The sequence below is a fragment of the Falco naumanni genome, chromosome 1 (assembly GCF_017639655.2).
Source record: "Falco naumanni isolate bFalNau1 chromosome 1, bFalNau1.pat, whole genome shotgun sequence".
In the NCBI taxonomy this organism is placed as follows: Eukaryota; Metazoa; Chordata; class Aves; order Falconiformes; family Falconidae; genus Falco; species Falco naumanni.
In genome coordinates this window covers 105,223,573-105,239,597 of record NC_054054.1, presented here as the reverse complement: position 1 = coordinate 105,239,597, position 16,025 = coordinate 105,223,573, and the positions used below count along the sequence as shown (strand labels likewise).

Here is a 16,025-nt window from a genome sequence, read left to right as displayed (position 1 = left end):
GACCAGCTGGAGTCCTGTAATAGCACTCTGTGCCCGCAAGGTCCGATCAGCAAAGCCAGCGCTACCAACCTCCCCAAACAGCAGCACTTGCTTTATTTAGAAACACGCAGAGAAGGCAACAAGCAGCAAAACATTTAGGAGTGCAGGATGTTTTCTGCATTTTCTAGGCTTCTTTTAGTGGCTTTATAGGTGTCATTCTCAGTTGAGATATATTCGGTCAGAACTGGAATGATACCGAATTTATTTCTAGTTCCTCTGACAGCCCATACACTAAGAATAACAAGACCCAGGCACGGGCAGGCAGCAGGTCCCGTAACGCAGCCAACGCTGGGCAAAGCTGGTCCGTTGGTCTGAAGCTCCACACCTCTGCTGTGCCCTCCAGGCAAGCACATGCTGATGGCCCACCAAGGCACTCTTCGTTACACCACATTGCTGCCTTTATTTTCCCTCTGCTGATGCTCTTACCAACGTGAGATAATTGCTGAGAGTTCTGCTATCCACCTGGACCAGCAGCCCTGGAGAGCTGTGGATCACCGTACCCGTCACCCCGTAGCAAAGTGACCGACCTCTGTCCTTCCCGTGGTCTTCTGCAGCCACCAACCCCCTCAGAAGTTTAACCAAACCGCAATCCCAAAGGAACACAATTCCATTTCAGTTAAAATATGACTCCAAACAGATATTTTTATAGCTGCGAGCATAAATTGAAAGAGCTGTACTGCAGGAATGTCAGAAACCTGTAAGAGTCAGTAAATATTTTCTCTCACCACATCAGGTGCCTTCTGGATCTGCGTAGCAAGTTGGAGAGATTTGTTAGCTGACGAGAGCTGCTCCCTTAAGGTCTCTGCCTCTCTCTGAGCCACCTCTGCCCTCTGAAGGAAATGAAAAGGGGTGAAAAGAGAAAGTACATTCAGTTTAACAACTGACAATTATTACAAGAACATTCATCAATTCATGCCTGACTGAATATAATTGATTTTCCTAAACACTCAACCTAATAAATGTTAGAAAAAAAACATAGAATGTGATGGATTTTTATTTTAAACAGTACAAGGAAGAAATAATTGAGCGATTATGACAGTAATTTAACGCTAGGAGCAAGGAATCCCCTGCTGATACTAATGCTGCGGCCCACTGAATTTCCCAGACTGAATAAATACAAGTGGAAATGGAGTCTTTTTATTCAATTTCTTTCTATTCTCATAGACCAAGCAGATTTTATTGCAAGGTTCCTCCTGGGAATAATTCTCACGGGTAAATGCTGAATTAAAAGATATTCTGACCATTCTCTCTAACACACATACAATGTCGTGGGCTGTCTTTCTGGAGTAATTATTTCCCAAAACACAAATAGTTAGATTCTGTTCTTTCAGTAGGTCTATTTATTCAACAATATTTAACCCTAAAGTGACAATTTTGCACAGATCAGTTACCAACTGCTGAGGATTTACGCAATATCTGATAAGCCAGGGACTTGGCTACCAGACAAAATTCCAATATAAATATTGAATAATAATAGAAAGGAGAAAGGCAGAATTATCAGGAAAGATTGTCCGTGCAAGAGTCTGGGTAGAGACAGATGGATCAGTAATTTCAGGCAATAAATAGCAGCAAAGTCCTTTCTATAACTGTGTACAAGCTTCTGTTAAGAAAAGTGGAAAAAAACCTGGTTGTTTTACAGTATATACTCCCCCTGGCCAGACTTTCTTCTCTCTTCTTTAAAAAAAACCTTATTTTATTGTTATAAAACTACACAGCTTACCTCCTTGAGGAATTGCTGCTTTTCACCTGGGCTACTCCATGCAAATCATGCTGCACTTTCAGCAGAAAATAGCTGAAATAATTTTCTATCTCCACTTGCAAGACATCACCAACTCTTCCAAACTCATGAGCTGCTGCCAATCAAGGCCAAAACTCTGCTTGACCAACCTTTACCCTTTATACCAATGGGTCCCTTCCTTTATTGAATAATAAATTCACACTGCCATTTTTAAGCTGCCAAAGCTGCTCTATTTCTAGATGCCAGACTCCCTGCTTTTTCAGCTGGTCCTTTTGAAAACCCAAGTCATCTAAAATAGTGAATATGAAACCTATATCCCTCTGTGTGTGCACGGTCTTTGACTTACTACTCAAAGCAGAGACTCTGTCTGCATGTTTAATCAATCAGTAAACTAACAGCAATCAAATACTAAACGCATCATCTGCGCTATTTGCTCACAACATTATATTAAATGATTCTGCATAGGTTCTACAGCTGTAATTAAAATGTAATTGTAAAAAGTACAGTAACAAGGTTCTAATAATCAGAGCACAGGACACAACCTATTGTGTGCTCGAAAAAACCAGCGGCAGCATTAAAAAAGGCACACAAAAGAGAAAGTTTACCTTGTTTATGGAGCTGGATAATGAATACTAGGGTAAAAAACTGAGCTAACAGTACACCTTGAGATAAATTATTTTCTTGCACTTTATTAGATATGGAGATACATGTATTGATCTAATAACTGCTAAACAACTCTGGCAAAGTGGGACAAGTTACTGCGCTGTGGCACTTGCATCTACTGCTGTATAAGTAATGGCTTTTGCAGCCTTAAGCAATTCTGCTGATGGCTTCCATTCACAGCAGCATTGTTTTGAGAATCTATTCAGCTTGCATGCGAGCAAACCACAGAGGATATTTCTAATAGATGTTACATCTGCATATACAGTAAGCTGTCAGCTGCCCTTTCTGCACAGCCTCCCCAGCCAATTCAGAACACCTGTTGTAATCCTGTGAATAATATTAGACAAGATTTCGTACTACGCATTGTTAAAAATACATTAACAGAAACTTTGGGCAATTCTGTTTGGGAAATACCAGTCAATTTTTCTCCCTTCCCCCCCCCCCCCCGGAATGGAAGCTTTTTAGAGCCAGAATTACAGATGTGCTCAGCGTCTGGAAAGCACTTTTGGGTGCTATTGCAATATAAATTATAAATGACACACAAAAACCTGTTAAAAGAACGGTAGTTTGAAAATTGAGCACTTAAAAGTTTTGAAAAGCCAACCCCAAGGCTGCAGGTATGGTTGGCCACCCCCTGTGTGCTGGGCTTTGGGAGGTGGGCTGGAACCGCATTGTAACATGCTACTGCTTTTTCCCGACGAGATCCCCTACTTCATTCAGCTCTCGGGATGAATATTGCTGGGTGAATGCGTATTTTGCTTTGTCCTCCTTGTTCCGTCTGTGACCTCTGCGGTTTATTTACTGCGAAGTAATCCCACCCTCCTCTGCAGATGGGATTAATCACTTCCTCACGGGCTGCGCTCTGGTTTCCACCCCTGAAGGATCTAAGTGCTTCAGAAACGTTAACGAATGCACTGGCACAACCCCCAGTTTGAGCTATCCGGGTTCCTCCGGCCCCCAGCACCTTGCCAGGTGGGTGCTGAGCACGGTGGTACCAAGCACAGCCTCCCTGCTTCACACCTGCCTGCACCCAACACCCCATCCAGCGGCTGCGGTGCCGCTCCCCTGCAAAACCCTCTGGGTTTTGCCTCTCTTGACTCCTACCCTTCTCTGCTTGTCACTTTGTCCCCTTCCTAATTGGTTTTGGCTGCTGGAAGCACCATTTCTGCCTCCTCGGAGCTTCACAGTGCCTTTAGCTTCAGGCAGCCAAAAGGAAACTTGTCTCTCACACGACTCAATGCGTACACACCAACTTCCAGCATCAGTCTTACCCCCCACCGATCTCCTCCTTCCCCTTTACCTTGTTGCTGCTGCTCCTCCAAACGTCCTCGCAGCAGCCCCGTCCGGGTCCTTCTCCTCCCTCTCTCCCCACCACAACCCTCCTCTCTCCACGTCCTGCTCTTCGTGCTCTCACGCCGATGCTGCCCGTCTCCCCGGGGCAGCAGGGGCAGCCTGGGGGAGCGCCTCCCCTCCCAGTGCTCCCAGTCAAACTGGCACTGAACCTTACATTACAACCAGGAGAAGCAAAACCTGGCTGGTTAATGTTCACCCAGCCGGCGCAGCGATCGACTGCAGTGTGCTTGGGACAGGCACGGACATCAAAGCCGACAAATTCAAACCAGATTCTGTTGAGTTTGTGTGAACTTTTTTTTTTTTTTAAAGACGCTTCTAGGCTGGCCAAACTGGTGCTTTTTTGTTGGTTTTTTTTTTTCCCCCTTTTTTTTTCCTACTTGAAGCAACAGAAGATACAACCCTGAGAAAAAGGCAAACCCTCCCTCATGAAGTGCCAAGCCCCTTCTCTTAAATATGGGCACAGCAGGCTCCTCATCAAAACAGCAAGAACAACTCGTAAAATGTGGGGAAAACTGGATTTTTTTCCCTAATCTTGTTCTTAGAAATGATTGAACAATTTTTCCTGAAATAAGAAAAGAGAGTGCAGCCAGAGACAGACGCCAGTATGGAAAATCGCTAAAACCTAGCAATCTTGCACAACTTGGTGACACTGGAAAGTTCACGCAACCTTCTCTTTGTGTGAAATTATCCCACTTCGGCTAAAAAATATATACAGCCATGGTACAGTTGCTTTTCATCAGTCGGTGCTAAAACTCTTTGTTTCTTACTTCCAAATCTACTATGCACAGCCTAGAAAACCCACGGTGACTGCGACAGTCACACTACTGGCCTTGACGAGATCATGCAAATCCAGCATTGTCTAAAAATGCTATTTTTCTGGATAGTTCAGTCATACAATTCCTCCTAGTTTCTGTACTGCTGTTTTTCTAGCAGTGAGCTACCTCCCTGGTAACAAAATATATCAAAATACTTTCATTCTCTTTAATATAGCATGTAAATATTGTACTGTTCACAGCGGAGCCAGTAGGTCATGATCGTCGTGCTGCTGTGTAATTTCCAATTAATAGAAAAAAAAAAAGAAGCCTTAAACAATATATCCAGTTTAAAATATTCTCATTGTTTCCTGACAAGATAATGAATAGCATGAACTGAGTGCTCTTCTCCTTACAGTAAAATGTTAATTTGATCAAAGACCAGTGGTGTGAATAGCAAAAATGAGATACTTACAAGCAAAAAGTATAACCTTTCCCTTAAAGTTCCACCAGCCACACTATATTTCCTTATTACATGCCAAATTCAGTGCTCTACGTGGCAAAGTCTTCCTGTGGGCTAGGAGTGTATATTATCACAAGTAATTCTGCTGAAGTTAATGAGCCCAGTTATGGCAGTAATCACCATGCTTGGTTTTAAGCGCTTGAAGCCGACATTCTTACTTGCAAGCTGCTGCAAAAAGCTATGTTTCTCGGAGTATGAGATCAATTAAAGCACAATGGTTCAATGTGCTTTAATTTTCTAACTTTTGAGATATAAAAATTTATTTTAAAACCTTTAAACGACCTTAGCTTTCCCAGAACAGCAGCAAGGTTAGCAGAAAATCTGTGACATGAAAGACTCTTCGGGGCTCTGGCACCTATTTGTTTCTAGCAATGGAGAATTACATGAAAAAAAAAAAGAAAAAAAAAATCTCCAACAAACAGAAGAGGTTGGGTAGTCTTCCTTCTTGTCTCCAGGCTATTGTACTTTCCCTTGCGCACTGAAAGTCTGCCAGATAAATGTATTCCCAAGCATTTACAGGAAACTCCTGTGTTTGTACGAAAATGATATTAACCATATTTTGCCTTTATACAGCACTTTGCCGTGCAAGGATCCCAGTGCACTTTAGAAAGTAAATGTTACTATTCCCATTTTACAGACAGTGAAATCCCAGGATTAAGCGAATGACCTCATCTGCTATAAACCAGCGTAACTTCGCTGAATTCAGCACAGCGATGGCACATCACGACAGCAGAGGATCTAGTTCATCGCAAAGGGAGTCAGAAATAAAAAGCAAATAGTCTAGTGGCATTTGTGGGCAGTACCCGTGTTAGCCTTGGTGCAGACGAAGGAGTCACGTCAAGATGAATACCCTTCTTCATGGAAACATAAGAACAAGGACTGCCTTATCACTAGTTTTGTTACCACTGGTGGGTCAGAGCAAAACCCTCCCAACACAGCACTTGCACTACCTATAGTGTGTTGCGTTTGTGTTGCCAAGTGAAAGAGGAGCATTTATTCCATCTGCTGCTCACAAACATACATATTTTATAGCCGTCTCACTTAGTGGGAATATCTTTTCAAACCATTTTCCAATGTGATTTGTTAGAGACGGGAAGGTACCATACCCAATGAAATAAAAAAAATAGTCTAGAGAACAGCGTTTCTGCTAAAATGCCCCGGTGAAGCTTGCTTTCCACTTCTATACAGACATTGCTTTATGTATTTTAGTGGTAGTTTGGTCCCAAAAACGCTTGAACTCACTAACCCGTATCTTAAAACCTCACACTACACTTATGTGGCATAAATAGTACTGATCCAGTCTCGATTCTTCAATAAATGGTTATATGTTTTAGAAAGAGCAGTGTTTCTTGTTTTATTAATAACAGAAGTTTCTGTATTTGACTTGCTTTCCCCAGAAAAAGTAAGTAGATATCTGGGAGCACTATCAGCACTGTGAAGATGGGAAGAAAACCAATGGAAACATTTTGCTTTTCCAAAGGGATAACACCGCACAGACACTGAAGAAAAAACCCAAATTAATTCTTTTTCTATAGCTTTCATAATATAGTCCACCAAAAAAAAGTCCTATGTTCTTTTTCTGTTATTACTCTCAAAATCTAAGGATACCTCTATCTGAGTCCGTTTTTCAAATCTATTTCCTCCTTCTCAAGGTTAAAATACAATAACCCAGGATCAACCAACCCTAACTGAAGTTTTCTCTTTTACTTTTAAAAGTAAAAAAGTGCTTTTTTTTTTTCCCAGGAAGCCCAAATTACCATGTTCATTAGACTTTTTTTTCTTCCTTTTTTTTAAAAAAAACCAATGTGAACTGAATGTATAAAGCCAGTAATCAGGTCTGGATACATCAATGACATGAAAACACAAACTCAGACTCAATATTAAAACCTTAAGATAAGCCTCTCTCTCTCTCTCTCTCTCCCTCTCTTTTTTTTTCTTTTTTTTTTTTTAATTTAACATGCCAAAGTATTTCCATTTTCATAACATAGGAAGTATTCTTTTCAACAGTAACCTCAGTATTTCCCATGAACAACTAGGTGATTCCAGGTTGCTAGAGAAGTACAGAAACAGGATAATTTGCTTGAATAAATTTGTCATCCCAAAGAATCGTGACTTACTGCCGTAAACACTTACGAGAAAGGTGTAAACTTGAAAATGTACAGAAAAGTTCTAACCATAAATATTTGTGTAAAATATACATTCACACAACTGTAACTGTTGCAAATGCAGAAAAGTACACTGGCAATTCATTAACTTCACTGATTAGATATTATAATATTCTGGGAATCAAACAATAAAAAATTCAAAGATGCTATATCCCAAACTATGATAAATCATTTATTTTGACAAGTAAGTGTAGTTTAGTTTTAATTATTTATTATTATACTTCGTAGCATATCAGAAAATATGCAGTGATTTATTGTGCAAAATGAAATCTTAATAAAACCAGTCCCTTCCCCAAACTACAGGATTATTAAATCTTCATGGCAATGCGAGGTGAACTCTTGGGTTAGTTTTGTTATTGAGCCTGCAGGTTAGTAAAGTGAAAATAAGCCATTCCTATTGCATGTAGGTATATTTTGACTTCAGCTCTTTACAGACCCAAGCCATACCAGTCCTGCAACCTTGGGGATGAGGAGAGAATGGGAGAGGGAGGACAGATCCCCAGCGGCTGCTGCCCACAGCTCTGCTGCTGTCTTGCAGACAACACGGTTGCATCTCACTGCTACAGCAAGCAGGGCTATCGCTTCAGACTTCACCCCCCTGCTAAAGCTACAGTCACAGAGCTAATGGCTCCTCTTGAGGCAGGCGTAGGCAAACCAGCCATTCTAATGTACCATTCCTGTTCTTTTTGTACCAGTTTAGAGCTCCTGGGACTTGAAAGTGGATGGGTCACTCCACAGGCAACCGCTGACACCCACCTCCCAGCCAGGACCGGCCTCACCCTAACAGCAGGTGTAAACTGGTGTACTTCAGTTCCTCTGCTTGAGCTTTGTCAGTCGGAACGAGACCAGCCCCGCCACAAAACCCCACTGGAGATCTTGGATTGACCACACCGAGTGCCTGGATTAGCAGCAGAGGAAGGGCTCTCATCCCAGCAGCCGCTGCTCCCTGCAAGCGAGGGATTTCTTTCTTTCATTGGCTAGGGTTATGGTTTGGGGGAAAATTCAGTTTATACCTTGCGTTAACGATACAATGGAGAGAAACCGAGCTTTGCCGGTCACTACCCCCTTTTCCTTCTAAGCAGAAAATTGCAAAGTTCACTGGTATTTAAAGGTAATTATTTCTGTGAGCTAGTCGTTTCTTCTGGGGATGATAGTAGCATGCAAACAAGCCCAGAAAGCTCCTGCATGAAACAATCTGAGGATCCAAATGAGGAGAAAACAGTGGGAGAAGAGAGGTGATGGAGTCTGAAGGCTAAGAAGCATGACTCAGTGCTTCACCCAACACGTGAGGGTTGGAGTTGCATCATCAGCTCTGTCCCCGTGGTTTTCACCCCCCTGAATACAGACAACTGGATCAACGTCAATGAGTACATCCACCTTCTTGTTACTGCACAACAGGAGAGGGAAATGGCACTCCTCACCTCTTAAGTCAGAGAGGAATCCCCACATAAAGCGAGGGAAGTTCAGAAATAACCGGCTCTGGATTTAAAAAGTGCAGTAACTCAGAAAGGGATTTCCAAGAAATCAAAAAATCCAATCCTTAAAAACTTACAGCAAATATTTTTCACATTTTCAGTGGAATCATTTTGCTGTTCTGTTAAAGTTCTGCTCCAAAGCCCAGTCGTTTGGGTCAGTGTTAATCCCAGAGCAGCAAAACATCACATCAAATTCAGCAAGGCAGTCTATTCTCAAAGTAGGAGTCATGCTGAGCACTACTCTTTAAAGGTAGCCTTAATAATGGGGAATAAGTACTTACTGAAATGATAAAAGGAAATGTTAATTTAACTATTAGATACATAATTATGTTAAGTACTTGTTTCTGCAATTGTAACACTTCAACCTGATGCAAACTCACTTTCTGTCCTGTGCAACGGATTTAATTTCTTCCAATTTTTTTTCCCCAACTATGAAGAGGTAAAATGCAGGAATCGCTGCTACAAAGATTACTTATAATTTATAAAAGTGGTTTATAAAGGTAAAGCATCACATGAGACAAGGACTACAGGCATGTTTCAGCAAATCAGCTGAGCTACGCCAGCAGCTCACAGCTCCTGCACTGGTGACATTCCCTTCCCTGTCTCCTCCGAGGCCACGTGCTCCCCTGGTGTCCTTCATCTCGGCGCTGCTGCTGCTTTTCCCATGTTTTATGGAGCTGCCTCAATTTGCTAAACCCACAGAGCACAAACCTGGCCCCTTTACCCCAAATTCAGGCTTTTCTGCAGTTCCCGTGCTCAATGGACTCAATGAAGGGTCCCCCAGTTGCAAAGGCTGCTGTTAGGGAGGGGACAGGGCCACAGCAGCTGGCGGGGGGAAGCAGAGGGGGGGGAGATGGGGATAGTGGGGAAAGGGCAGACAGAATCACCTCTTCTGGCTTTACAGCAGCTCAGATGAATTGCACCCTGATGTTTACATGCACGTTCAGTTTGCTGAATTAAAACCAAACGAAGGGGTTATGCACAGAAGCAGTTATAAATTTTGACCGATTCAAAAAGAACCCCAATAAAGTAAAAAAAACTAACACATGGCAGGTTTGTTCCAGTTAGACAGGAGAACATCTTTAGCATTTCTGTATTAATAGATATATTCCATTTTAGTATGGCAATGAGGAAATCAGAAATACCTATTCTTTGACTACAACCGCCTTTCTACCCTGAGAAAAGAAAAAACCCACTGCGTAAATCATTGCTCCAACTTTGCAATACGTACTGCCTTTGCAGAAATCACAAAATAATTCTACCAAAACATCTTGAACACCTACGTTATTTCTAAAAACGCTACAGATTTTCAAATAATTACTAGCACCTTCATAAATATTTAATGCTGTCTACAAAAGTTCTTTGACAGAACTAAAAACCCACTGTGCAAGCCCCAATTTTCTTTCACCGACTAAACAATCAACCCATCAACTTTCAAATCTGCCTTCTGCTTCGTTAGTATTTTTCCAATTTATAAAGAACTAACGTGAAGGGCAATACACTCGCTACAATTGTCAGCTGCACCAGGGGAGTGTGGGGGCTGCGAGCTGATCTAGCAAAAGGAAAAGGACGAAACAGAGCGGCAGCTGGAGGGGGGTTAGATGGAATCAGGATGAGTGCCCTGGTCTGGCTCATGGTGCAGCTCCACCACCACGACTGATGGCACGAGGCGTGCGGCAGGGCTGCGTGGGGGGGAGGAGGTGCAGCTCCTCCTCCTGGAAGCGAGCTGTGCTTAGGTAAGCTTCAACGGGATTATAAAACCATAACCGGAGAGACTTAAGATCTGTAATCTCTGATCTTACCTGACAGAGGGATTAACGAAGCTCACTGATAAGCAAACGCCTGGTTGAGGTTTCCCCTCTGTGAAGCCATCGCTCGTTGCATACATCACCTGTGAATCCTGCACGTCCATACCCACCTCCGCCACCTCAAACAGTCACTCAAAGTACAGACTGGGCCAGAAAGGCACTTTGCTTGGGGGTGTTGGGTTTGTTTTTTAAAGAACTTTTGGTTTTAAAAAGTTCCATCTGATTGTGGCACTTTCTCAGGAGTGCGTGCACTGTGAGGGAACGCCGGAGACATTTCACAGCCTACCAAATTAGCATCTGCAGGAACAAATCACAATGTCTTTGTTCTCCTGCATGGCACAGCCTGATCTAACCCTTGCTAAAAATTAATACGCCAATAAAACGCATCAGAAAAGGAAAGAAAAAGAAATGTGCAGAGAAGCCCACAAAAGCTGGAGCTGCAGCAGAAGGTCAGGCTGCTGGCAGTCCTGCCACTGCTGCAGGGCAGAGATCCTTCAATCTGGGTAAACCAGTTACCTGCATGCCCCAGTAGGGGCCAATGTGATGGATTTAGAAACATAAACCCACAAATAACTATAGTGGGAAAGTTAAATTTAAATTATTGGAAGGTAAATATATGGCAAGTACTAATCTACTGTGCATACAATCCTTACAGAGCATCCCTGAAGAGCTGTATTTTTCTCTAAATTTGCATATTTTCTTGCTCTACACAGTTATGACTGCTAAGTGCATATAAAAGAACTGTCATGAAATCCAAAAGAGAAGGAAAAAAAATAATCAAAAGTCACACTTAGAATTTTATGGGGGACTCATTTAAAATCCTACCTGATTTGCTCTTTCAAGGTCTGTCATGATCATCTCGATTTCATCAGCCCTGGGAGAAGAAGAGAGCAGAAGTCCTGTTATCACATGAAAAATGCCTGCTATATGAGTTCATGCACAGCACAATTGCAACACTCACACAAACAATACCAATTTTCAATATTTTTTTAAAAGGACACAGTAAGACCGATCAGCTAATCTTCTGACTGGTAAATCCTTTTAGGTTTCAGCTCGGTGGACTGGTTTGCAAATCTCCAATTCCTCTGCCTGTTTCCTTTTTGCAATGAAGTAAGTGTATCGGTATCTGAGCACATTCATCAGATCTTACCCCCCAACCTTCTGCAGAAGGGCAGTGTCATCTTTCTTACACGTAAAGGTGCTTCACAAGTGTTAATTATGGAGAAGCCAAAGACTACAGTTCTTCAGTCAACTACTTGTATACACGTAAAGAAAAGTAGCCTGTTTACTCTTCCCTGTGCCTAGAAGTTTGGTTCTAAATTTGGCTAAAAATAATAAAATATGAGCTCAAAAAGACCAAGAAATTTAATTTTACATTATGCGGAAAAGAGGTTTTTTGACACACATTTATGAAACACTTCAATTCAGACTCAGGCTCTTAACGCACCTTACAAAGCTGAATAGGAAAGTCAGAGGGTTAAAAACTATACAAACAGTCAAGGAAAAATAGATCCTTCACACACGTGTGTTAGATGGCAGTTACCAGCCCTGACCCTTTAAAGAGCCCAGCATTTCTAAGGCTTCGCTCACATAAATGGATCCAATCCCGACGCAATCTATTTTTATCGCCACGCTGAATCATGGGCAAACAGTCACACTCATGCTCTCACCTGTGAAAGGTACCAGGAAAAGGGCCTACGGATGTAAAAGCATGTTCTGCATCAATACAGTAAGACATACTACTTCTCCCCAGACATTTTGCCTGTCTTGTATCTCCGGACCATATGGAAGCAATAAACACTATCCTCATCTCCTATGAACAGCAGCAAGTCCTTTTGCAATCTGCCAACACCATAATGTCTGTTTTTTGTTTTTAATCTGTAGCAGATCATTATCAGTAAAAACTGTGAAATTCTGGAATTCCCTTCCTTTGCCAAGGCAGAAAAGTCAGGGTTTGTTTTTCTGCTGATCCCACAGAAGATACATTTTTCTATGCAGGTGTTTGTTGGGAAAGATGGTTAATTGAAGTACATCAGGGTAGCGGCACTCTCAACACGAGATCATTATATTGAATATTGACTTACCCTTCAACAGCATTTTAGGTTTCGGGGTGCACACTTAGGGAAATGCAGTAAAAGATCATAATAAGTAAATGTGTATGTATATGAATTAATGGAAAATTATTTTTAGTTACAGCCTTTAATGTTGTCGGGGCAACATGAACTGCCTTTTGAAAAAATCTTTTGGACAATAATGGAAAACAGATTAACATGTGTTTTCTTGTGCAGGAGAAGCTAATGTGCTCTTACATTGGAAAGAAATCATGTGCATGATGGTTTGAATTAATAATAAATAATAGACATTAGTTACTGAATTGAACAATCACTCCTTGGGCAAATAAAGATTCCAAGTGTGCAGGGAGTGCCAGAAGACTAACCCGGTCAGGTTACCATAAACCTACACCACCACTTTCCATCTCTTTAGCCTCGGTAGTTGTGAAACATCTTCAGTTTTAGACTCCATCCCCCAAATCCTTGTTAACCCACTTAGGGAAATTACAGTATTTCACATAGAAAAGATGTCTCTAAGGCCATGCAAGCGGCCACATTAAGTATCTGTAACAGAGATAAGAGGGAAGGGAGCATCCTAACGCACCCCTCCCCCTCCCCGCCCCCCCGTTTCCCAGCATTTTACAAATATTTTTAGCTAGGATAGTTTAAGGATCCTCTTTAAATAAGCTTATGCATTCAGGCTGAATTTATGTGTGAATGCCTCAGGTTATATGGAGCCAGTAAATGATGTCTGGATTATGTCACATGCCTCCCAGATCAGAGCTGGGAATGTCCCGTCCCAACACGCCGGCTACAGCAGAAGTGAACCCAGTTTCCACTCGCTTCTCCGTAGGGTTTGGAGAACAATTAAATTACTGCCTTTCCTCCCAAACAGGGGGTGCCAGGTATCAGCCAAAGGTCTGAAAAACTGCAGAACCTGCCAAGAACTTGGAAGCACAAAACCCTCGGATGGGGAGAGGAAGAGCGCCCTACTATGCCAAGGGAACGTTGGTTCTTTTTGAGGGGACTCTGATGCAGAAGAGATGAGTGGCAAGGGGGGCTGGACTCATCAGAGGATCCTCAGCTACCTTTAAAGGTCACGGAGGCAAGCGAAGGAGCCAAGGGTAGAGAAACAGATGAAGACAGCAGAGCGAGAGAAGGAACAGAGGGATGTCTGAAGCCAAAGGGCCAAGGGGAGGTGGGACCAAAGAGCAGTAAAGCAGAAGAGCACCCCAGGCCAGCAGAAAGGCGCCTGGCTGCCAGTAAAACGGGCTGAAACACGGGACACTGCCTGAAAAACGAGGTGGAAGGACTCAGGACAATCCTGTATTTAAAATGGACAGAAGTATTAATACCAGTATTTGTATGCCATTTCAGCGGGGTCAGGATTTAAGAGCTCTATTACAGCAGTGGTATACGCAGCCAATTACAAAAAAAAAAAGCAACCGAGGATATAGAACGCCATAAAAATGACATTTCTGCCCTTCAGCGCACACAGATAATTCTGACTGAATCCAGTAGAAGTGTCAAACTGTAGCCAAGGGCAAAATTGTCCCTTTGTCCTTGTATCCAGACACACCAGCTGACTGATCCTGAACTCCCCTTTCCCTCATACATTTTTTTACCTAGCTTCTCCGCACACAATCTGTCTCCACACACCTAATAAAAGGATGCAACATCTCCAAAAAAATTCAAGCAAAACATCTCCAGCCTAGCAGTCTGCACGCCAATGGAGGTTAATGCTGCAACCATAAATGTTATCTTTAAGTAAAGTAATGAATTAATTTACTGTATATTCTTTCCTAGCCCAATGTCAACAGCATTCAGAAGAATCTTCAAAAGGAATTCAGTCTTTTCATTTTAAAAGCTCAACTACCACATCAGTAGCTGGCACTCAGCAGTCTAAAATCACTTATTTGAGAAAGTCTCTAATAGCTACATTCACTGTTTGCTCAGCAGAAGTATTTATTATAAAATAAATTACAGTCCTCTCACCTTTTATTCACTCATAGAAACAACCTGCATTGATTTATTGTTTACAAAGCACCATGTCGAATTCAAACCTGCAAGGTACGAGGAAACTCTACTTTGGCTTACCGAATTAGTCCCACACAGGTCATTTTTGATGTATTCACCATCTGCCACATTTGCTCATTTTCAGCCCTTCCTATTTCAATATTCCTTTTTATTTCAGTGGAACTACTTGACGGGCAAAATACCATCCAGCTCAAGGCTGCTGGCATCTTGTCCTGCAGGTTTTCATTGAGAATCTGGTGGGAACCTTGAAGGGAACCATGGCCAAGTTTAGCAAATCTGTGGTTGTACTGACCCCTAAATTTCTGACTGAAGTCATCCCATGTGAACTAAACTCACATAAGAGACACAGACCTGATGATTTTGCTTTCCATTTTCTTCATTCCTGAAGCCACACACAACTTGGCCTCTTGTGAGTGCCTGGATTCCCCCATCACCCCAAGAGCTGAAGGCAAGGAGAAAAAGCCCAAAGTTCTGTGTGTCTTCAGGTAGACACACAGGATGAGGGCAATTAGTAAGAAGAAGAGCTTTTGCTAAAATACACTGATATTTACAGTGGTTTACAGCAGTTTTCTACATTACAACCCAACAATATTCAGGGTTTACCAAGGCTGATACTTTCTTAACATGAAAACAGTTCATGAGAAAAACAGTGTATAAAAGCTGTTTTCAGGAACAAGTATTATCTACCCTGTGTTTTCCATTCCACAGATAGCATAAGCAGTTATCTGATCTATTTCCTTATAATCTCTGCGTTAGAGGAAAAGTAATCATGCAAGCAAGACAGTTCTTCTTCAGTCTGTATTACAGATAGCTTGTTCTAAGTTTCAGCGCTTTCAGGCTAAGGAATTTAGGAAATCAAATTTTAAGCCCAAGCATTTGGAGCTACAGAACAAGCATCACCAAGTAAAAAGAAACTGCAGTGTTGAAATGCCATGACCATGAAATATTCTTTAATTCCTTCTCTAGCTATTGCGTCTGAAGTGAAAAACAAAACGCATTAAAAGCTATAGATTTTACAAGGTATAAGCTTTTACCAGTCATGAAAGAGCCCTCAAAGCTAACACGCCATCTATTAAAAAAAAAAAAACAAACCAAAAAAAACTTAAGGAGCGTAAAAAAAAAAACAGACACAACACCAAAACCTCCCCACTTTTCAATTCAATTGCTTATGGGAAATAAAAACCACAGAAAGGCTCAATTTTCTTTTTAAGATCAAGATAACCGATTAGGTTTGAACAGCATAACAAGCAAGCAAATTCAAGAATTGGTAACATGGAAGAAGCTCAGTTCCTTTTCTAAATAAAATTAAATCAGATGAAAACCATAAACACCATGAAGCTATTCACTTGCAAGCAAGAAGAATCTGGACTTTATGATTAAAATCCAGTTGATCCAACTCCTTCATTTAGATACTAGCTTAA

At 41.7% G+C, this 16,025-nt stretch overlaps 1 protein-coding gene across 6 annotated transcripts in view; it reads right to left on the bottom strand.

The window, feature by feature from the left end:
- The window catches only part of CUX1 (cut like homeobox 1), a 281,274-nt gene that overhangs the window by 91,419 nt on the left and 173,830 nt on the right, over positions 1-16,025 (bottom strand). For all 6 annotated transcript variants that reach the window (XM_040614108.1, XM_040614070.1, XM_040614078.1 and 3 more), the window contains exons 9-10: positions 11,342-11,390; positions 765-869 (exon numbers count right to left, since the gene is read on the bottom strand). In XM_040614108.1, coding sequence (XP_040470042.1) covers positions 765-869; positions 11,342-11,390 — 154 coding nt within the window. The remainder of the gene's footprint in view (positions 1-764; positions 870-11,341; positions 11,391-16,025) is intronic.